The sequence below is a fragment of the Crassostrea angulata genome, chromosome 1 (assembly GCF_025612915.1).
Source record: "Crassostrea angulata isolate pt1a10 chromosome 1, ASM2561291v2, whole genome shotgun sequence".
NCBI lineage: Eukaryota > Metazoa > Mollusca > Bivalvia > Ostreida > Ostreidae > Magallana > Magallana angulata.
Genome location: NC_069111.1, coordinates 47,896,836 through 47,916,658, shown reverse-complemented (window position 1 = coordinate 47,916,658; position 19,823 = coordinate 47,896,836). Strand labels below are relative to the sequence as shown.

At 33.3% G+C, this 19,823-nt stretch overlaps 3 protein-coding genes, 1 long non-coding RNA gene and 1 other non-coding gene across 6 annotated transcripts in view; 2 read left to right on the top strand and 3 right to left on the bottom strand.

Moving 5' to 3' along the window:
• Positions 1-1,141: 1,141 nt before the first annotated feature.
• On the bottom strand, positions 1,142-7,052 carry LOC128168120 (eukaryotic translation initiation factor 3 subunit M-like). The gene is made up of 10 exons (XM_052834229.1): positions 6,938-7,052; positions 5,164-5,305; positions 4,782-4,923; positions 4,311-4,434; positions 4,069-4,163; positions 3,246-3,329; positions 2,599-2,698; positions 2,082-2,163; positions 1,812-1,955; positions 1,142-1,474 (listed from the first exon to the last, which is right to left on the bottom strand). The coding sequence occupies exons 1-10, from the start codon at positions 6,977-6,979 to the stop codon at positions 1,275-1,277; spliced, it is 1,155 nt and encodes a 384-aa protein (XP_052690189.1). The 5' UTR covers positions 6,980-7,052; the 3' UTR covers positions 1,142-1,274.
• Positions 2,434-2,563, bottom strand: LOC128170259 (small nucleolar RNA SNORA14). Its single transcript, XR_008241768.1, has one exon. It is a non-coding gene; the product is annotated as a small nucleolar RNA SNORA14 (small nucleolar RNA).
• Positions 7,053-8,561: 1,509 nt separating the features above from the next.
• LOC128168630 (cysteine--tRNA ligase, cytoplasmic-like) overlaps positions 8,562-19,823 on the top strand; it is a 74,111-nt gene continuing 62,849 nt past the window's right edge. Inside the window, exons 1-3 of one of the 2 annotated variants that reach the window (XM_052834789.1) lie at positions 8,562-8,659; positions 9,850-9,999; positions 10,296-10,387. In XM_052834789.1, the coding sequence (XP_052690749.1) occupies positions 9,861-9,999; positions 10,296-10,387 (231 nt within the window). In that variant the 5' untranslated portion in view covers positions 8,562-8,659; positions 9,850-9,860. Of the gene's footprint in view, positions 8,660-9,459; positions 9,613-9,849; positions 10,000-10,295; positions 10,388-19,823 lie in introns of those variants that run through there. The other variant, XM_052834786.1, reaches the window with a different exon arrangement.
• The window catches only part of LOC128168661 (uncharacterized), a 46,563-nt gene continuing 44,939 nt past the window's right edge, over positions 18,200-19,823 (bottom strand). The window contains exons 6-7 of the mRNA XM_052834815.1: positions 18,989-19,167; positions 18,200-18,792 (exon numbers count right to left, since the gene is read on the bottom strand). Coding sequence (XP_052690775.1) covers positions 18,403-18,792; positions 18,989-19,167 — 569 coding nt within the window. The 3' untranslated portion in view covers positions 18,200-18,402. The remainder of the gene's footprint in view (positions 18,793-18,988; positions 19,168-19,823) is intronic.
• The window catches only part of LOC128168683 (uncharacterized), a 51,791-nt gene continuing 51,306 nt past the window's right edge, over positions 19,339-19,823 (top strand). Inside the window, exon 1 of the long non-coding RNA XR_008241432.1 lies at positions 19,339-19,395. This is a non-coding gene — a long non-coding RNA (uncharacterized LOC128168683). The remainder of the gene's footprint in view (positions 19,396-19,823) is intronic.

The window sequence follows — 19,823 nt, the reverse complement described above, 5'->3', positions numbered from 1 at the left end:
ACCATTTGAATTGCCTCCTCAAAAAGTGACTGATAAATTTTGAGAAAGAAAACTTTGCAGTCCTTAGTTTTCTGACATGTCCAGATGTTCTGATTCAGTCAATAATTTCTCAGATTCTCAAGCCACGCTGCAAAATATACAAGCGAGTTTAAAACCTAATTCCTTTACGTTTTCGAAAAGTTTCAAAGGATCCTAATTTATTCATCTAACTGCATTTATTTTCCGTTGCCATTAAATCTGGACTGAGTTTGAACAAGCCGAATTGAATGTACGAGTATATTTTCAAAATTGAATCGAAATAGAATATTTTCAACCCTTTCTATAATCAGTTTGAAATGACAGATAACGGATGAACAGTGGTATATCGGTGGACTTGAAAACGTCGATAACCAATACTATAGTTTAGCAAGAGATCCTATACATCATGGTTCATAGGTTTAGTTTTTGCACGGATTCCTCTGCTCTCAATCCGACGCAACTCCTGGATATTGTATAGTTTGTAATACATGCATTTGAGCGACATTCCCTTTTGCGAACAGTGTTGTGCAAGTTTGTGCGGACCTGTACTACATGTAATATAGCAATCTGTCTGTTTTAGCCAAAAATGAGCATGTATCTGTCCTTTAACTGTTATAGTATTCAATATAGTATGTTTATATCAAATATACCTGTAAATACATTTATTTCAAATATTAATACCTTTGCACAAGAAATAAGTGGCTATTTAGTATGATTACATGTACATAAATCTACTTTATCAATTTTTAACAATGAGGGAAAAAATGGGGATATTCAGGCCAAAATTTCAATCATACAGGCATGCATCTTAAAATTGAAAAAAAATATTCCCCCTTTTAAAGTGGCAAAAAAATACATAAATGCAATCAATATGGCAGTGTCACTGACCATCTTTTATGGCATTTGCCACTTTGGGTAAAGTTTGTTAATAATACATTATTTTACACAAAAGAATTATAGAAGTCCATGTTCTGGGCATTCAGCCTCCCATCCGACATATTCATTAATACTTTTCCTCCAACTTTTAATGATCTTTCGATTATAGCTAGTGCACATACTCAGAGAAGATTTTTTATCTTCAGTCAAATGAGAATTTCATTTTTCTAATGAACAGACACGGGACTCCAGTTAATGAGTTTATTGTCTTTAAATACATGTACATGATTTGACATATTGATGTCCATTTATTACACTTATAGAGATTTAAATCAACAGTTTTGAGTCTCGCTGTTTTAATCCTCGGGTTATGCCTCGTTCTATGCTGGTGTTTGGGTCTGCATCAAGTCGAGCTGCTGAAGACTAGTCTGTACTTGGCCGAGATTTTCGCGCCACTGTGTCAGCGTCTGTCGCAGAATCTGCCACTGCTGTCGGCCGAACGTCCGGTGAATGGTGGACATAATCATCACCTTCTTCTGAAGCTGGTCAATCTTGGCTCTCACTGATTTAGTTCTGAGCACTGTAAGACAAAACCATCAAGCAATGAACAAAACATCAAGAGCTCTTGAAGAACTTTCAAATATATTTCATATTGATAAGTTTGTGTTATTCTTAATGGGTGTAAACTATACAAGTGGTTTACGTAATTAAAATTGAATTTCTAACATTTCTGCAGAAACAACATGAGACCTGAAAGAAATGAATAAATATACTTCAAAGACACTTCTTTTCAAACCCGATCTTGACAAATGTACATAAAAAGCTGATAATGATGGCAAATAAAACAGTTTTTTGATTTTACAACACAGAAGAAATGATTGTGTCACACTGGACTAGATATCAGATCAGACAATTACCATCAATGATGAAGTCCTCAATCTCAGCCTCTTCGAGCTGCATTTCCTTTTGAATGACAGCGTAATCTATTTCTTTCTTGTCCTCGGCTAGCTGGACAAATGACAGGAACCGCATCTTGCGTAAATTCTGCTCATGGGACAAACCTTCAGGGGACAGAAATTGAATGTGCTTTTGTGGAGGTTATAAAACACAACAAAGTGATTCAGTAACTTTAATAACATGCAACAGCTTTTTTTTCTGTAATCTTTAGATCAGTTTGTATCACCTACCTAAGGATTTAACAAAGTCTGTGTTATTCTTATAGTATTGTTGATACTGTGAAATCTTCCCAGACACAAAAATTGTCAGTAACTGAAAAAAAAACATGACAAGTTCATCTTAATATGAAATCTAAAAAAAATCTTTATATTGTCATAAAGACAAATGGCCAAACATTTACAGAAATCATACTTGGCTTTCCTTGCTATAAATTCTTTAATAACTTGTATTTTAAAATGTATTGCACAATAACTTTAATGTTATGATACCCAGCTCAGGATATACATGTATGTGTCTGAAATACAAGTCCTATCAAGCATTTATAATCTTATGTGTTTTTCTACTATCTTGTAGATAGTTCACTGATGTTCTTGGGGTGAAATGACAACCTCTTACAGAAAAAGAGGCCATCTTGGAATCCAAGGTTTCTGTTGCACCAGCGATTTTTCAGAGGAGCCAAAATAAGACATCTACTGAAATTTTCTTGATGCAAGGAATGGAAGACTGTGTTGTCTTTTTGTCACTTACTTCATGAATTAATTCTCCTTCCAGAAATTTGACCGGTTTTAGCAATAAAAGATGGTCCATCAAGAATGTGTTAGGATCTCCTAAATGTGTCACTATACACCTGAAGAGAAAAATGTCAAATGATTCATAAATAATCTGTTTAAGAAATGAAATGTGTTTGTTAATTTGCATCCAATCATCACCTCAAGAGATCAATTTTACCAAATACAACAATAACAGGGTATCATCACCTTTCTTTGATTTAGGGGCAGAATTTTAAGCATTGGATTTGAATTTGTTGTACAAAGACTTTCTGGTCAAATTAATTGAGAAACGTCTGACAGGATAAACTTGTGTGCAACAGGTTCTCCATGGCAGTACATTGTAACATTCTAGTATAAGTTTCAGTGTTGCCAGATCATTGCTTAAACTGTTACATGTAATGTTACAAGGACAGAATCATCATACCTAATGAATCTAAAACTATAGAACTGTCTTAATTGGACTAATACCCCCTACCAGGTTAATTTCAAATGGGAAATATATGAATTTAATTAAAATAACCAAAATAATTGAATCATATAGGCTTGTGACACATAAATAAAATTTTTTTCTATATGTACAGTTACAAGACTTAATGTATCTACAAAGAGGGACGACTGCCGTACCTGTGGGCATCATCTCTGGCCTGTGAGGCGTTGTCTTCTGTGTATGTACCTAGCAGATCTATCATCACTTTTGTGGCTTTATCACTGGAAGATAACGGATAAATGTAAACATTTCATACAGTTTATAACTACTCGTTAAAAGTTGAATGACCATTTCAATTTCTGAACTCCCGCTTTGAATTTCATATTTGAACTTTTAAAAATTGTTCAGACAAAAATGACTTTATATCCTGTTTCATAAGCTGGCAATTAACATGAGCATCATATAATCAAATAAAGACTTCTGTACTTCATTTATTTCAGAGCAATATCTGATGAAGTATATAAAGGATTTCACAAAAACATTTAGCACCAGGAAAAATCAACCCATTTAAACTATTTTATTTCAAATGAAGTATTCAGATAAATGTAAAAATTGAAACTTTGTTCCTGGGGTGAAATGACAACCTCTTACAGAAAAAGAGGCCATCTTGGAATCCAAGGTTTCTGTTGCATCAGTGATTTTTCAGATGAGCCAAAATAAGACATCTACTGAAATTTTCTTGATGCTTAATAGAGAATCATACTATTCAAATGATTGGACCTATTTTTCTTGCTCATTCATTTCAGCTATTTCTGACTAAAAGTTTAAAACGTCTGTATTTAACAAATCAACCAAAGATCTTATCAGAGGTTTTAACGGGCCAAAAAAGAAAGATGCTATCAAAAACAATACACATGGTACACTGTACAGGATTAAAATCATCTTAACCAATTCAAGATTGAAAATGGTATACTATACTCTGAAATTAAAAACTTTAATGTAATGTCCATTTTTACTTACCTCATTCCCCCCTCAACCAGGGCATCATGCACAGATCTGAGGAGATTCTGTAGTTTGGTGGTGCTAATATCCCACTGTGACACCCATTTCTTCACCTACAAAACCAAAAAGTAAAAGTGCTTTGCATAACTTTGATTTCTGTGCTCCAAACAAAACGTTCGGATTCTTTATATTACCAGTAAATTCAAAAGCACATATTATTATATGATAAACATCCAATTTGACAGACAAGTAAGAAGTACCTGTTCTATGTTAATGGCTAGCTGGGGGACCAGATCAGCCTGCTGTGCCAGTTTGACCATAGACACATACAAGTCAGCCCTTAATGGAGACCTCTCATCCAGTCCATAGAATAAATTAGATAAACTGAAACACAATTCAACATCAGCCCTCAGTGATACCCAACAAAATCAAATGTACAACTACTAATGTCTAATAGAGTAAATAAACTTGCATATAGCCTTCTACTGTCGATTCCAATTTAAATGCATGTATTTAATATAAATATTAACTTGCAAAAACATCCTTCAGGGAGTCTAAAATCTCCCTTTTATTTTCTGACAGTTGTGAAATATATTTAGTCATGACATAATATCAGAGATTGCAATTCATTTTTGTAAAAAGGAAATACAAAATGGTGGAATCACGGAATTTAAATTAATACTTGGTAAAATGAGAAATTCACGGTATCTCATGCCATAGTTGTAACTCACAGCTTTAGACGGAGAGAACCTCTGCGGTCCCCCTGTGGACACTTGACGACTTTCTCACAGAAATGTGTGACAGGTTCCAGCATTTCCTCGGGTGGCAGGACCAGGATGAGGGAAATGACACTATTGAATACCATCTCAACGTCTGAAAAAACAAAAAAAAAACAGTGTAAGGCACACCTTGCTATGAATTTCTCGATACAATCAACTCATAACTTAACCAACTCAACATATGAAAGAATAGTGCAATGTATAATAGGCTATGCTTATAAATCTTTTAATTTTATCTAATCAAAGATAAATTTTTTTTGAGAAATAATGATGATAAATAGTAAATTTGATATTGCAAAGATAAAATGTAAAAGAAGATTGACTTAATTTGTACCATTTTCATTGACATCTTTAGAATTCCAGCATATCGTGCTTGCTTCAATGATGTGTCGTAAATCTGTAAGAATGCCTGCTTCAGCTTTTTCTTCTGAAATGTCTGCACTCAGTGATTTGAGGTATATTCTTAGTTCTTGTGCCTGCAGTTGTTTGAAAAGAAAACAAATTGATAAAAAGGATAAAGCTATGTAGCAAAAGCTGAACTGAAGTTAAAAAATTTAATGTAAACGTTAGAGTAACTGAGTAAGTCTCCAAAAGATTTGGTTTAGTGGTTTTACTCCTATATGGCAAATCAATGCATATATGGTATCTTTAATATACCAACCTGGGGAAAATCAAATAATGTCAAACTATGGGGTAAGTACTCTAGCATATGTACTTCAAAAATAAATCTTCTCTTCAAAAATGTTAATTTGTTAATTTTTAAACTTATACCTTGCAAATAGCTACTAACTGTTTACAGGAATATATATGCCCCCGTTTTATTTTGCCCTTTTTGCCCTCATTTTCAGCAGGTGATTTTAAGATAGGGCAAATTCAGAACAATTTTTAATTAACTGTATTAATTAGAAAGTGTATCTATTTCTATAACTGTGTCTTGGCAAATTCAAGATGGGGCAAAACCATTAATAGCAAGTGCAGCTCGCTGGGGCGAACATCTCGCAAGCATTGAGAGCTCTAAGGACGATACTTTTGACACACTGAAAAATCTGTCGTCAGATTTGTACCCACAATTCCTTCTAAATTGCATATGTACACCAATGAAATGTCCTCCTGAGAATAGGTAAAGATATATATTAAGAATGTCATGCATTTAAGATGAATAAAACGTTCTGCTGATTCTATAAACAGGTTTTCAATTAGTCATTATAAGCTATTTTCTTAGCAAATTGTTCGAAACTTTGACAGAAATTGCTGAATGTCTGCTCTTCTAACGTGATGTCCCAATTAATGTTTAGACTGAGCATGTGACCTTTAGCGTAATGAATAAATATATAGTCGGATCCATTCACTATGCATTTTTCAAATGAATCTGATAGCTAAATTGTAATTGTGTTATTGTCTTGCATATCTTTCTCCACATGACCACACCCTAAACCAGAAGTGTTTATACATGTAAACTGGAGCGTAAAATTTTTATTTTCATATTTTTTTTTTTTATCATATTAATGCATCAATTTCGTAAACTACGCTTTAATTTATTATTTATCTGAAACATAAATACCCATGTGTATTGAATTCAATTTATGCTACACTTGCCCGAAAGGTTACATCGTAAAACATATTAACTCGGTATACAGTATTTAGAAAATAATTGAACCTTATCATGAAAATAATAACATTCGACTAGTACTTTCTCCTTTTTGATTAACAATCCGTCTACCATGACAGATTATATTTCACTGGAAAACTCAAAGAGTAAGACTGTATCCAAATTGAGGTTATAGCATACCTCTGTAAAAATCATGTGGTGGGCTGTGCCCAAGCTGTTTAATGCCAAATACACGTTTATAATTTTATATGGCACTTAATTGATACTTCAACAGCATATTTTATTGAAAAAAAATGTTCATCTTATCAATCAAATTCTATATAACAATGAATGAACGATTGACTATATTACAGGTTTTGTAAAATTAAGAGGAAATTCGAACTCATTAGACAGATGGCTGGCGATACCTCAGCATACTGGAAAGAAAACCATAAACATTACAGTAAACCATGCATATTGGAGTTGAAAGCACCACATGACGGTTTATTTTCTTGCGTACCTGTTCGGGAATAGGCAAATCTATGAACACCGGCGTACTCATGGTTCCTTCTCGTGGTTCCAGCGAGACTCAAAACGAGGTTTATGCAACTTCCGTCGTATTCTTATTTCTGGTGTATTCGATTTACAATTCTCCGTCATATGCATGTTATATAAATTATGAATGTATATTTACTGCTTATTAGTTTAGCAAAAATTTTACCAATTTATAAAAGTATAAAGACAGAAATTAGCCCTGAATTTTACCTATTTCCATTCGTAACCAGTAACATTAACTATTAGCCTAGATATATGAAACGCCAAATTAACATATCGGTTATAGTATACTGTACTCCATAATACACGATTTTCAAACTCTTATGTATTTGTTACCAAACACATTGCTTACTTGTAACATTATTGGTTAGGGTTACAGTTAGTAGTTACAGTAAGGGTTAAATGGTAAAGGAGTAGTATTTGGGGTTATACCTTACTATATAGAGTTGTAGGGGTCCCGGGTTCGATTCCAGCCATATGTTTTCAATGTATTTATATGCTCAGTCCTCCTTTCATGTTACAAAGGGTTTCGGTAACCAATGTAACTTGGAACGAAACCAAATAAAACTGATACGACGTACCCCTTTTAAATAGGAACTGAATAACACACTGTTATACTCTATATCACCAAGATAATATACACGTGCTCGTAATCATTGTATCAAATAAAATATGTATTTCACACATATAAAGTAGGCCACCACCACGTTACACTTTGTCATCATTAGAGTATATAACTGTAACCATTGTAACTGGATGAAAAAACCCCATCCAACTGGTAACAGCTAGTTTGGTCACATATCTTAAGTTACATTGGTTAGCAGAAAACATTTACAGAGCCTTGATATTGGGACTAAAAGTGACTAAGGTCTATTTATCGGCAACATGAAAATATGCTCAGCACATTTTCAGTATTCAGTTTGTTTGTTGATTAGCTCAGAGACCTAAATAACCGTTATTTATGTCTCTGATTAGTTTACCTCTTTGCAACAAACTAAATCCAAAATAACTCATAATATTATAATTCCTTGCTAGCATAGGCGCTAACAGTGGCTAAGTCACGTTTTCATCTGTAAAACTATACAATATAAAAATATATAAACATTTTACATTCGTTAATACTATAGTAATTTAAAGCTGTTTACCAATGTTTCGAAACATGAAACTATAAATATCAAATAAACTGTGTTTGCATACATCAGAGACATAAATTATGTCTCTGCATACATTCATTAAGTATTATATCTTGATTTTGGATGAAAACTAGCCATTGTAGCTATAGAAATATGCCATGATATGCCATGCATACTCATAAACTAAATTTATCAAGTTTACTATTCGTCACTACATCATCGCATATCATGCATATGCAGCTGCGATAATCATAATAATAACCATGATAATGATATAATAATTTATACAAAACTTTAATCTATGTCAATCGCTATAAATTATCATTCACATTTATGAACTATAAAGCCTGTTTTGATTTTTAAAATATCCATATTACTCTAGCAAACTGATGTGGTTTGTTCATACAATATGAGTGTACGAACTATCATTCCGCGTTTAAATCAAGTAAACCCAAATGAAAATTAACTCGCGTGAAACGCACAGGAAGTCGTTGGTCCATGTGTTTTCTGACCGTATTTCTTGCATCATCAAACCACTTAATAACGTTTCCCCGGTAAGTTCAAAACAATGCAATATTTACAAGAAAAGAAGAAACCATAACTCTTGTTTTCATGTCTTTAAGTGTACTTTGACATCTCATGTCATTCTATTGTGAAAAGAGCGAGCAGAAAAGTTTCACTTTCTAGTTTCTCTTCTCAATCTGTTAATGGTGATCTATGACAGTCACTCGCAGCACAGGCAATATGTAAGGAAGCAAGACATAAACAGATTGTTGAATCGAGACCAACACTCCCTCTTCTGATCAATATTTCAATGTCTTCAAGAAAGCAGGACTTCACTTCACGTTCTGTATAGCAATATTTAAGAAATCAAATTGATTCATGTTTAACTGTTTAAATAATCAACCAGTTGTTATGTGGCACATCTTGGAGCTAAATAGTTGTCAAGAGATCTGAATTTACATATATCACTCTACATTGAACACTAAACTGATTTATCTGCTGAAATAAGGTATAAAAAGAGATCTTCCACTAAACAGCACTATATTTATTAAAAAATAAAATGTGTTAAAAATTCCAACAAACAGTATATGTACAACAAACATTTCTTGATTTTCTTACACGTCCAATTATGTGCACAAGCAATGCATCAAGAATCTGTATTTCCATTTGTCATAAGTCTGTTTTTAAAGCCAAGTCACTACTTTCACAATGAGATGCATGTGTTTTCCAGTTTTACTTTCAGTTTCTAATTCATTTATGTACTTGTACCACATGGTAAACAGCACACAAACAATGAATTACCCGTTAGTTTCCTAGAAATGCCATGATGTCAGTTATAAATATATTTTTATCATATAACTGCAATTTCCTTGAGTTGCATCATTTTCCGTAAGGTCTTGTGTCTTGTTCAGGTGGACATAATATTTTAGCTGATCACTTGATATTTGTTCTTATTTTAGTATTCATTATTTTAGAGCTGTAAAGACATTTTATTATTATTCAGGTAGGTTGTTAATATGGTAATAAGTTTTTTAAAACTCATGCTTATTTAGTCCTTTTTTGTTTAAATTTCACCATTAAAATACCCAGCTGTGAAACCTAAAAATAATATTCTACACTGTGTATAAAAAAGATACATATTGAGGGATTTTGATTGCGTGTATTAATTGGCTGTCCATAATGCTATTTTTGTGAACTATTTCATTGTTTTGTTATCTGATGTTTGTTATTTGTTTTCCAGCATGGCAGTGAATGGCCATTATTAGATCAGTGGTTGGTGTGATACTTAAACAGCCTCTTGTGACAGGAGATCGTTTCATTTCTTTCCGATTTTTACACACCTCATCGTATAGTCTCAATAATATCAGGAGATTCAAAGAGAGAATGGCTGGTATGTATCAAAGTTGCACTTTGTAAGCAATTTTTTATTTAATCATTTACTGTAGCACTGTTGAATTGCTCAAAACTTTCAAGAATATTTACAAAGATTGTTACTGTAATTAATTTGTATATTTTATACATGTATCGGTACTACAAAGAGAAGGGATTGTTTTTGTTACAGGGTTTTATAATAATGCACACCTGTTAATCAGTTAGATGAGGGTGGCGCATGCAGATTAATTAGGATAGATACCAGTAATGCAGAGTGCAGACTTGGATAATTTTTACCATCTCCTTTTTTTCCAGCAAAATCCAAAAATGTCCAGCCCCCTTGGAGTCCCCCTGAGGGGACAGAGGTCCCTAAGTTAAAGCTGTACAACAGTCTAACCAGACAGAAGGTGGGTGCACTATAACATTGCTTTAACCCACAGCCCCCTTTCTTGGCTATCGTATATTGTACTCGCTGTATAGACTCACAGAGGGAAAAAGACACTGGCTGACATGGGTTGATTGCTATTGAAAATTTCCTATTCATTTGATAAGACATTTTACAAGATTTTTAAAGAAATGCTTTAAGCATATCAAGAGATGTCCCAAGTCTGTCGTGGCACACAGAATTGGATCAGCATCTTACAAAGATGGGAGATAAAGAATTAAGGGACCCATGTTCAGGCAATGTTCTGTACACTACACATTGTTATCTATTGCGATGAAATTAGATTGTTTTACAGGGAGGTAACACAGGTAGGTAATGTTTTTAATAGCGCCCCGTCTGGACTACATTGAAGGCCCAACTATTGTGTTATCCTCCACATTGTGGGAAAGAATCATCAAAAGTCTTTTAACCTATGACAAGAAAGATGCATGGAAGTTCCCAGAATCCTGCGCTGGGAAGGATATGCCTATGGAGTTTCCACATCTTACTATAATCCTCTGAGAGATGGAGTTTGTCAGTTTTTTGCTGTAAAAGAAAGCTTTAGTCCTTTGGGTTTTTTGGTCAACCATGCCATTTTCAGAGCAGAGAGGTATGTGTTATTTCTAAAAAATGGTGTTCTGGATTGATTTTGAATTAATGAAATCATGATCATGTTTAAATGAGCTTATTAAAGATGTACATGAACTAAAAGACAATGTATAAAAAAAATGATTGCAAAATCATAGTCAGGCTGAATTCTGCTGTATGTTGAAAATTTTTGTGCGTTATGCTATCTGAAAGCTTTAAATTATTATGTATGATTTTTCTTTTCAATTAATTTCAGACATAATCAATCTTTCTAAAAATTTGTGGACAAGACAACTAAATTTCTTATCAATTGTCTAGCTGGCAACTAATGGTTCATCATCAGTGTCAAAGAGAACAACAGTTTGATGCAGAACCAGTGACATCTTAAATCATGTTGCAGGTCAGTACATGTGCAGTGTGACTAAAGGTGTTCAGCTTCAAGGCTTTATTAAGATGGATCCACCGTTAAAACAAAAGTGGGGTAGCAAGGTTAAGCAAGTTCACACCAGGTAAACAACATGAGTTTATGATGGGAAAGACCAACTATTTAAAATGTTAAAATAAGCACAATGAGATACATTTTTAGCTCACCGAGACAAAGTCGGGGGGAGCTTATGCTATACCCTCGGCGTCAGCGTCGGCGTCCGGACCTGGTTAAAGTTTTTGTTGCAGGTCCTGTATCTAAGTTATTACTTGTCCTATCTTCACCAAACTTGCATGGATGATGCATCTTGACCTACTCATGGACTTGAAAGACTTGAATGCTGAATCAGGGCCATGAGTTTCAGATGCTGGAGGAGGTTAAGGTTTTTAGAGCAGGTTAAAGTTTTTGGTGCAGGTGCCCTTTGATAGCAATTTCTAGGTTACTACTGGTCCTAACTTCACCAAACTTGCATGGATGGTGCATCTTTTGATACTGATGCACCAGACATGCTTTAATGCTGAATCTGAGCCATAGGTTTCAGATGCTGGATGAGGTTAAGGTTTTTAGAGCTGGTTAAAGTTTTTGGAGCAGGTGCCCTTTGATGATTACTGGTCCTAACTTCACCGAACTTGCATAGATGGTGCGTCTTATGATACTGATGTACCTGGCAGGCTTGAATGCTGAATCTGAGCCATAGGTTTCTGATGCTGGATGAGGTTAAGGTTTTTAGAGCTGGTTAAAGTTTTTGGAGCAGGTGCCCTTTGATGATTATATCTTAGTTATTACTGGTCCTAACTTCAACGAACTTGCATAGATGGTGCGTCTTATGATACTGATGTACCTGGCAGGCAGGAATGTTGAATCTGAGCCATAGGTTTCAGATGCTGGATGAGGTTAAGGTTTTTAGAGCTGGTTAAAGTTTTTGGAGCAGGTGCACTTTGATGATTATAACTTAGTTATTACTGGTCCTAACTTCACCAAACTTATATGGATGGTGCGTCTTATAATACTGATGCACCTGACAGGCATGAATGCTGAATCTGAGCCATAGGTTACAGATGCTGAAGGAGGTTAAGGTTTTAAGAGCTTGTTAAAGCTTTTGGAGCAGGTGCCCTCTGATGATTATATCTTAGTTATTACTGGTCCTAACTTCATGCTGAATCTGAGCCAAAGGTTTCGGATGCTGGATTAGGTTAAGTTTTTTTGAAACAGGTCACATGTTTAATAAATATTAGTACTATTTCAAACTTGCATAGTTAATTGAACTATAATATAAATGAATCGCAGAGATAGCTTCAGATGCAGAGCCTGATCTTCATTATCAAGGATGCTAAAAAATATATCTTAGTTATTACTGGTCCTTACTTTACTAAACTTGCATGGATTGTGCGTATTATGATACTGATGCAGCTGAGAGGCATGAATGCTGAATTTGACCCATAGGTTTCGGATGCTGGAGGGAGGTTAAGGTTTTAAGAGCTGGTGTTTTTGGAGCAGGTGCTCTCTTATGATTATATCTTAGTTATTACTGGTCCTAACTTCACCAAACTTGCATGGATGATGCATCTTATGATACTTATGCACCTGGCAGGCTTGAATGCTGAATCTGAGACGTAGGTTTCGGATGCTGGAAGAGATTTGTTCTTTTGGAACAGGTCACATATTTTATAGATAATAGCTTGCATAGTTGATTTAACTATAATATTGATGAACTGCAGAGGTAGCTTCAGATGCAGATCTCCATTATCAAGGATGCTAAAGAAATTCTCCTATCTCAAACCTGCTTGATAGATGTGTTCGTTGTAAAATGATATAATATGATTCCTATGATATAGTATTGTATGATATGATACACTATTGTTCTATATGATACAATATTATATCATATATTATATTGTAAAAAGTTATATGATACAATATTATATTGTATCAATTTTTTTGTACATTATGATAAGATATTGTATCATGATATTGTTATGTTTAGTATTATTTATTATGATACAATATTGTATGATATGATATTGTATAATATCACATATAATATATTTTATCACATGCTATTTCATATGATATTGCAACATATAATATTGTATCATATGATATGATATTGTAAAATATGATATTGGTTTATATAATATATTATTATATCATACGAAAATGTATTATATGATATTGTATGATGTGATATTGTATCATATAATACAATATAGTATAATATGATTTTGTATGATATAATATAGTACTATATCACATGATATTGTATCTAATTTTATTGTATCATATCATACAATACAAATGTCATACTTTAATATTATACAATATAATATGTTACAATATTGTGATGTATTATGTGATATCATATTGTATCATATATTATTATATTGTATCATATAATATCAATATCATAATATATTATGATATTGTATTATGTGATCAAATACAATAATGTATAACAAGATACAATGTCAAATCATATGTTACAATATCATATTTCATCATTATTTATTACAGCATTTTATTGTAATATATGATATATATTGTAGGTATCATAGGATGCAATATCTTATTTTATATTATTGTATTGATGAACATTGTATCATATAATACCCTATGAAATGAACATATGATTATTATACAATTTTTAAACATATGATATTGTTATACGATATTGTGTCAAAACAGTATCCATGTATATCCAAGATCATTATTAAGTATGATTTTCAAATAATATGATAAAGGTGGTCTCATAAAGGTGATTCCTCATAAAGGTGATGCCTCGTCTCGCCGAGCTTTGTAATCTGTGATTACCTATGTTTCTTCTTTCACATATACATAGATTTTGATAAAAATACCCTGACCAGCTGAAAGCGGAAAATGTACTTAATTGTGCTTCTACATCTTAAAGGCCTTTTAGTTGGTGACGGAGCTTAAAGTCTACAGGAATTGAATGCAAACAGTGAACCCCTACTATAAATAATGATGCATATCTTTCATGTGGATGTTTTATTTTGGATTAGTAGGGATTCTATAAGGATACATATGATAAAGATTAAGTTCATGAAAAATGAAAAAGAAATTCCAATATTATTTTTTTGTTAATTTACTGAACGCTTTATTTCACATCATACTTTTACATACTTCATTTTCTGAGGTCAGTACGCATGTTTAAGAGAAAGTCTGGGGCAAGTAAAGTAACAACATCTGTAGTAAATTGTCTGCAGAATGTCATAGTGCTAATTCTGTCTCCATAATGTGATTGAAAATAAGTTAATCAATAGAAAATTATTGCAAGTTTTTGTGCGCCATAAATTGCAACTTTTTAGAAAGTAAGGAACTGTAACTCTGCGATCGCCCATCTGAATTTATTCTGAACAAGAGAGCTTAAGTTCTGAAGCTAGATTCATATATAGATTCATTCTTATCCATCATTTTGTCTCTCTGTCAGTGCAATCATGTCCAGTCATCCACATCTTTCTTATGGAGAAACATTGTAAGTTCATACTTCACACAAAGATTGCTTATGACCGGAGGGTGTATCATGGTTTGACTTAAGTTCATTTGGGCAATTTCAAGGTTGCTGGAAGGAAAAGTGCATAATTTGTGTCCAGTTTATATCTTTCTTATGGAGAATCACTGGAAGTTCATACTTCAATTAAAGATTGTTTATGACCTGGGGGTATGTCATGATCTTGACCCATGGTCATTTGTGCAAGTTCTTTGTCATTGTTAAAAAAATGCAAGATTCGCATCTAAGCCATATCTTGTAATGGACAATGATTAGAAGCTAACATTTGACTAAGAGATTGCCTATGACCTGAAACTATGTCCTGACCTTGAGCTTTGGTCATTTATGAAAGTTTAATGCCACTTTAAGAAAACTGGTGCATCCATTATTTCCAATAAAGAAATACTAGAGTTATTATATTTTCTTTTGGGAGGGGGGTATCATTTGTGAGCTTGCTAACAACAAAACCTCTAGTTTAGATTAGAGGTGTATTTCATTTTAGTTTTCTTTGAAATCTAGTTTACCAATAGGCTATTAGTAGGTAATAGGTATGCAGTGACCTTGAACCAAGTTTTTAATTATTTTTTAGTCAGAGATGAAAGTAATGGCACATCTGTGAAAATAATTGTGTCTGGACAGTTTTAAAATATTTCGCCTTTTGGCCATATCTGCCTTAAACTATGCCTATAGAGTGCTTGTTTGATAAAGGATGTGATATGAACTTGAACTTAATTTTGAGTAAGAGGTTAATGTCAAAGCAAAGTCTTCTAATGTGCTTTTTATCCATAATGTAGCTACTTTTCATCCTAAATGCATTTGCTGAGAATTTTTCTTTTTTACAAATACTGTAAATTCCTTATATTTTGCAAGAACTTAATTCCGCGATCCCACTGTTTTGTATCAAATCGCTAGTATATAAAATTGCGAATGCAGAACTTTTATCCTTATTTCTTATAGTTCTCAACTCTAAGAAAAATAATAGCGAGATTTTTAAACACGCGAAGGGTGCTTCTCATGATTTTACGCGGGTATAATTCCTCGCTTTTAATTAGGAATCTACAGTACTTTATTGAAAATTAGGCAAATTTTCCCAGCCAGCTCACCAACTTAAGTGTCAGTATTTTTTCTATCATGACAAGATTTAATGCTGGAAATTATAGAAAAATTGTCAATTGTTTACCATGTGATTCTAGAGAAGGTGTAGAACATAGGTAATGCTTGGACACATAAAAATTCAGTGTGCCACCCTATACTATATATATGTTGGGAAAGTGTTTTAATGCTGTTAAATTTTTACATAGTAATGTTTTCTCTTTTGTTTGTTTGTGGGAAACATTTTGATTCAGTACAACCTATGCCATCTTTATATATAGGTCTTGCATGATCTGTAGACACACCATACATATGGTAATCTGTGCGATTCTTTTACTCTGTTATTATGCAGTATATCAAAACATCATCATAAAATTATTCATAATTCGATATGGCTGCATGCATACATAAAATGATTTGCAATTCAAAAAAGGAACACTCAACTAATTAGCATTAATTTATTTTATGGTTTTTTGAAGTTAAAACAAACAAAGTCATTCATACATATTAATACATTTGTATCTATATACATTCATATCACAAACACACCTGTACAGGTAAGTAATAATTTTCATGTACCCCACCAAAAATCAAGTTCTCAATGTGTAAACTCACAACTGTTCATCTTACTACATCGGTCTACGTCCATTCACGATACTCTGGACACTTCAAATTAGTGAAAATTTTGTTTATCAGACAGACATATCACATTACATACTGACATGCAAGCATGAGATTCAAAACGACAAAACACTCAATGATACATCGATCGATATAGATACCCTCGGTGTTGTTGGAAATGGCCAACGTTCACAATCACATGTGTTTGATGTCTTTCTACATAATATAAAGATATGACTACATTATAAACGAACAAATCTCACGCACCAAACAGACCCATATATAAGGCTTGTGTCAATAATTATAGGAAAAAAACACGCAGAACAATTGCATTTAAAGTGAAAGTAAAATGCTGATGACTTATTTAAAGCGAAAGTAAAATGCTGATGACTTATTTACATTGAAATGATTTCCATACATGAAAAATAAATTTTCTAGATGAATCGATGAATATAAAACAAGGAATGAAAGTCATTTTCTTGGAAATCAGCAAGTCCGAAAAATTAGCACATTATCAATGCAATAAGGATTACAAAATGAATTAATCGTAAATTAAATTTTAATTTTTATTGAGTCCAGCTTTCATTGAAGGTGTAAAAGTTATAAAAATAACACTTTCAAGAAAATTTTGCAAAGTTCATAAGAACCTTGTTGTCAAAAATATTTTTTATGACAAGCAAACCAAACTTTCCTTGTGCCTGTCGTAAATTGTTGATCAAGTTGCTGTGAACCAGTTTATTACTTGTAAATTGTAAATTAGTCATAATAGAAGTTGGTTTTCTGTACTTAGGCATACTTAATTGGTATGTGTGAAAATTGCCTGTTCTGTTCTGTTTGACTGTAAATGTTTCATCCAAAACCTGTTTTGGTATTGAAGAGGTGACCACTTGCTTTTTTCAGTTCTCGATCTGCAGGATATTTTCAGATTATGTGAGTTAATAACTATGAAAAAATCTTAATACAGCTCAAGAAAAGAAATTCAACAGTTCAGTATGGCGAGGTTAAAGTAAATTGCTTGGATTCTTGTGAATTTTCAACTGAACAAAGGTATGCATCTAAACAGAAAAGAAGCAAATTACTGCTATCAAAGAAACAAACAAATGGTTGTAAGTTGCAGGAATAATTAGACAATTGTGTTTCATTTTGATGATGTTTAGAGTCACAGTTACTCCCCTTTGAGTTGAATGTTATATGTTCTAATCTACTTCATACAAAAACTCTGCCAACTAATATCACAGCATAGGTAGTTCATAATACATTGAATACAATACAAAACAAAATCATTCATTAATGTATGAAAATAGCTTAGAAATACATGTAACTTTGTAATTCAAACTTAAAGCATATAAACAATGTGAAATATAATACATGTAATAAACTTACAAATGCATGTTGAATGAATTGCAAAAATGTGAATGAATTTGCAAAGAAATGCATCACTATTTTTTAATATGTTTGGTGTGTCCTTTTCATTTAATATGATAGAAACTGACACCTTTGTTTTAAAAAGGATATAAAAAAAAAAAGAGTAAATTTTCTTTCTGCAGATTTTAAAAGTACCGTGGTACATAGGCAGAGAAAACAAATGGATCTGTAAAAATGTATTTACAAATTCAGCTAAAACTGTACGTAGCATAAACAAAACATTGATAACACAGGTGTAACCTAGTCCTCACGTTGAGCAGTTTCCTTCTTGTGTTTAAAATACTATTTCAAAGATGAAAAAAAAATTGTTTTACATTAACTTTATACAAGATATGATCATCTGTTATACATTTTGTACACTAAATTGAGATAAAATTGTCCTTAAAACAAAAACAAATAAAAACAAGCACTTGTTGAGGGAGTTGGGGACTGCTGAGTTTGTCCCCGATTTTTTGTTTGACAGCGGAGGCTGAATATTGTCTGACCTCCGATTTTTCACTATCTGGTCTTTATCACTTTGTTCAAAGCCCAGCTTGTCTTCATTTGGGCCTGCCCCACTGCCACTGTGGGGCTCTTTGTAGGTTACCGTGGTTCTCGGTTGTGGCGCTGGGGTGGAGGGAGGGTTGCACCTCATGTTGGTTTTGTTGTGGTTCTGGAGCCATATATGGACTCCGAACACACGGAAATTTGGGTTAAGCATGCATGGTGGAAGCTGATTCACATCAAAGATAAACTGAAATAATGGTAAATTTTACCGTTAAAAAGTATTTGAATTTTTAGAATGTATTTCAGTTACTAGATATATAATGTCAGCATTTATCCAAGCGAGTCATTAGCTTAATCCCAACTTGTGAAAAAAAAAAGATCATTTATCACACAAGTTAAAAGGCAATATGACATGGCAACAATTAAAAATTGATAAGTCTTACATAAAAAGTTTCGGGTCTGATTTGGTACCAGGAGACGATAGAGTTAGGCCCTTCGTAGGGCTCCCCCTGGAAACTCCACCCAAAGGCGGCCAGTTGTCCCTCACTGTCGTACATCAGAAACACCGGGTATAATCGCTCACACTGCATGTCTCTGGATACATTGTAAAAGTAGTGGGTGCCTGGGAATAGAAAAACAGGTTCTTAATTTAAACATGTTAAGTAACGGTATTACGTTGGATACTGAGCAATCAGTTTGGACATGTGATGAAACTGTATATTCATTGTAATAATGGCAGTTAAGGTTGATGTGAATCTAAATTAATTTTCAATTTTTAATTTGATTACAGGAATGAATTGCACACTGAGAAGATCAAAGCTGGGATTCTCCTGCATAGATGAAAGACCAGGTAATTCTTGTGCATAACAATTCTGTTGCTAGGCTTTGATCTGAACTATGTTCAGGTAACATGTTAGATATGTGGCTGGGTGATTGGAGCCAGAGGGTAGAGGTCTTGTATTGGAAGCTTAGGTGTACCAAGGCCGTTCTGAGGCAGATACTGTGATTCTCAGATAACAAAGGGAGAGAACTAAGGAAAGATCTCCCCAGACTCTCTTGTATAAAAGGTTACTTTAGATTTGAAATCTAATGGCTCTGTAATGATTCGTAAATGTACTTTTATGTTCTGCTTTTAAGTTGGTTTGACCATGAAAGTAAGATCTGCAGTGTGGAATGCAAATAAGAGGCAGTGTAGCTATTAATCAGTATCAATCTCAGGTAATGCTAAAGTTCCCCAGCAATTGTAATCAGAATGTCGTTACAGTAACATTAGCCAAC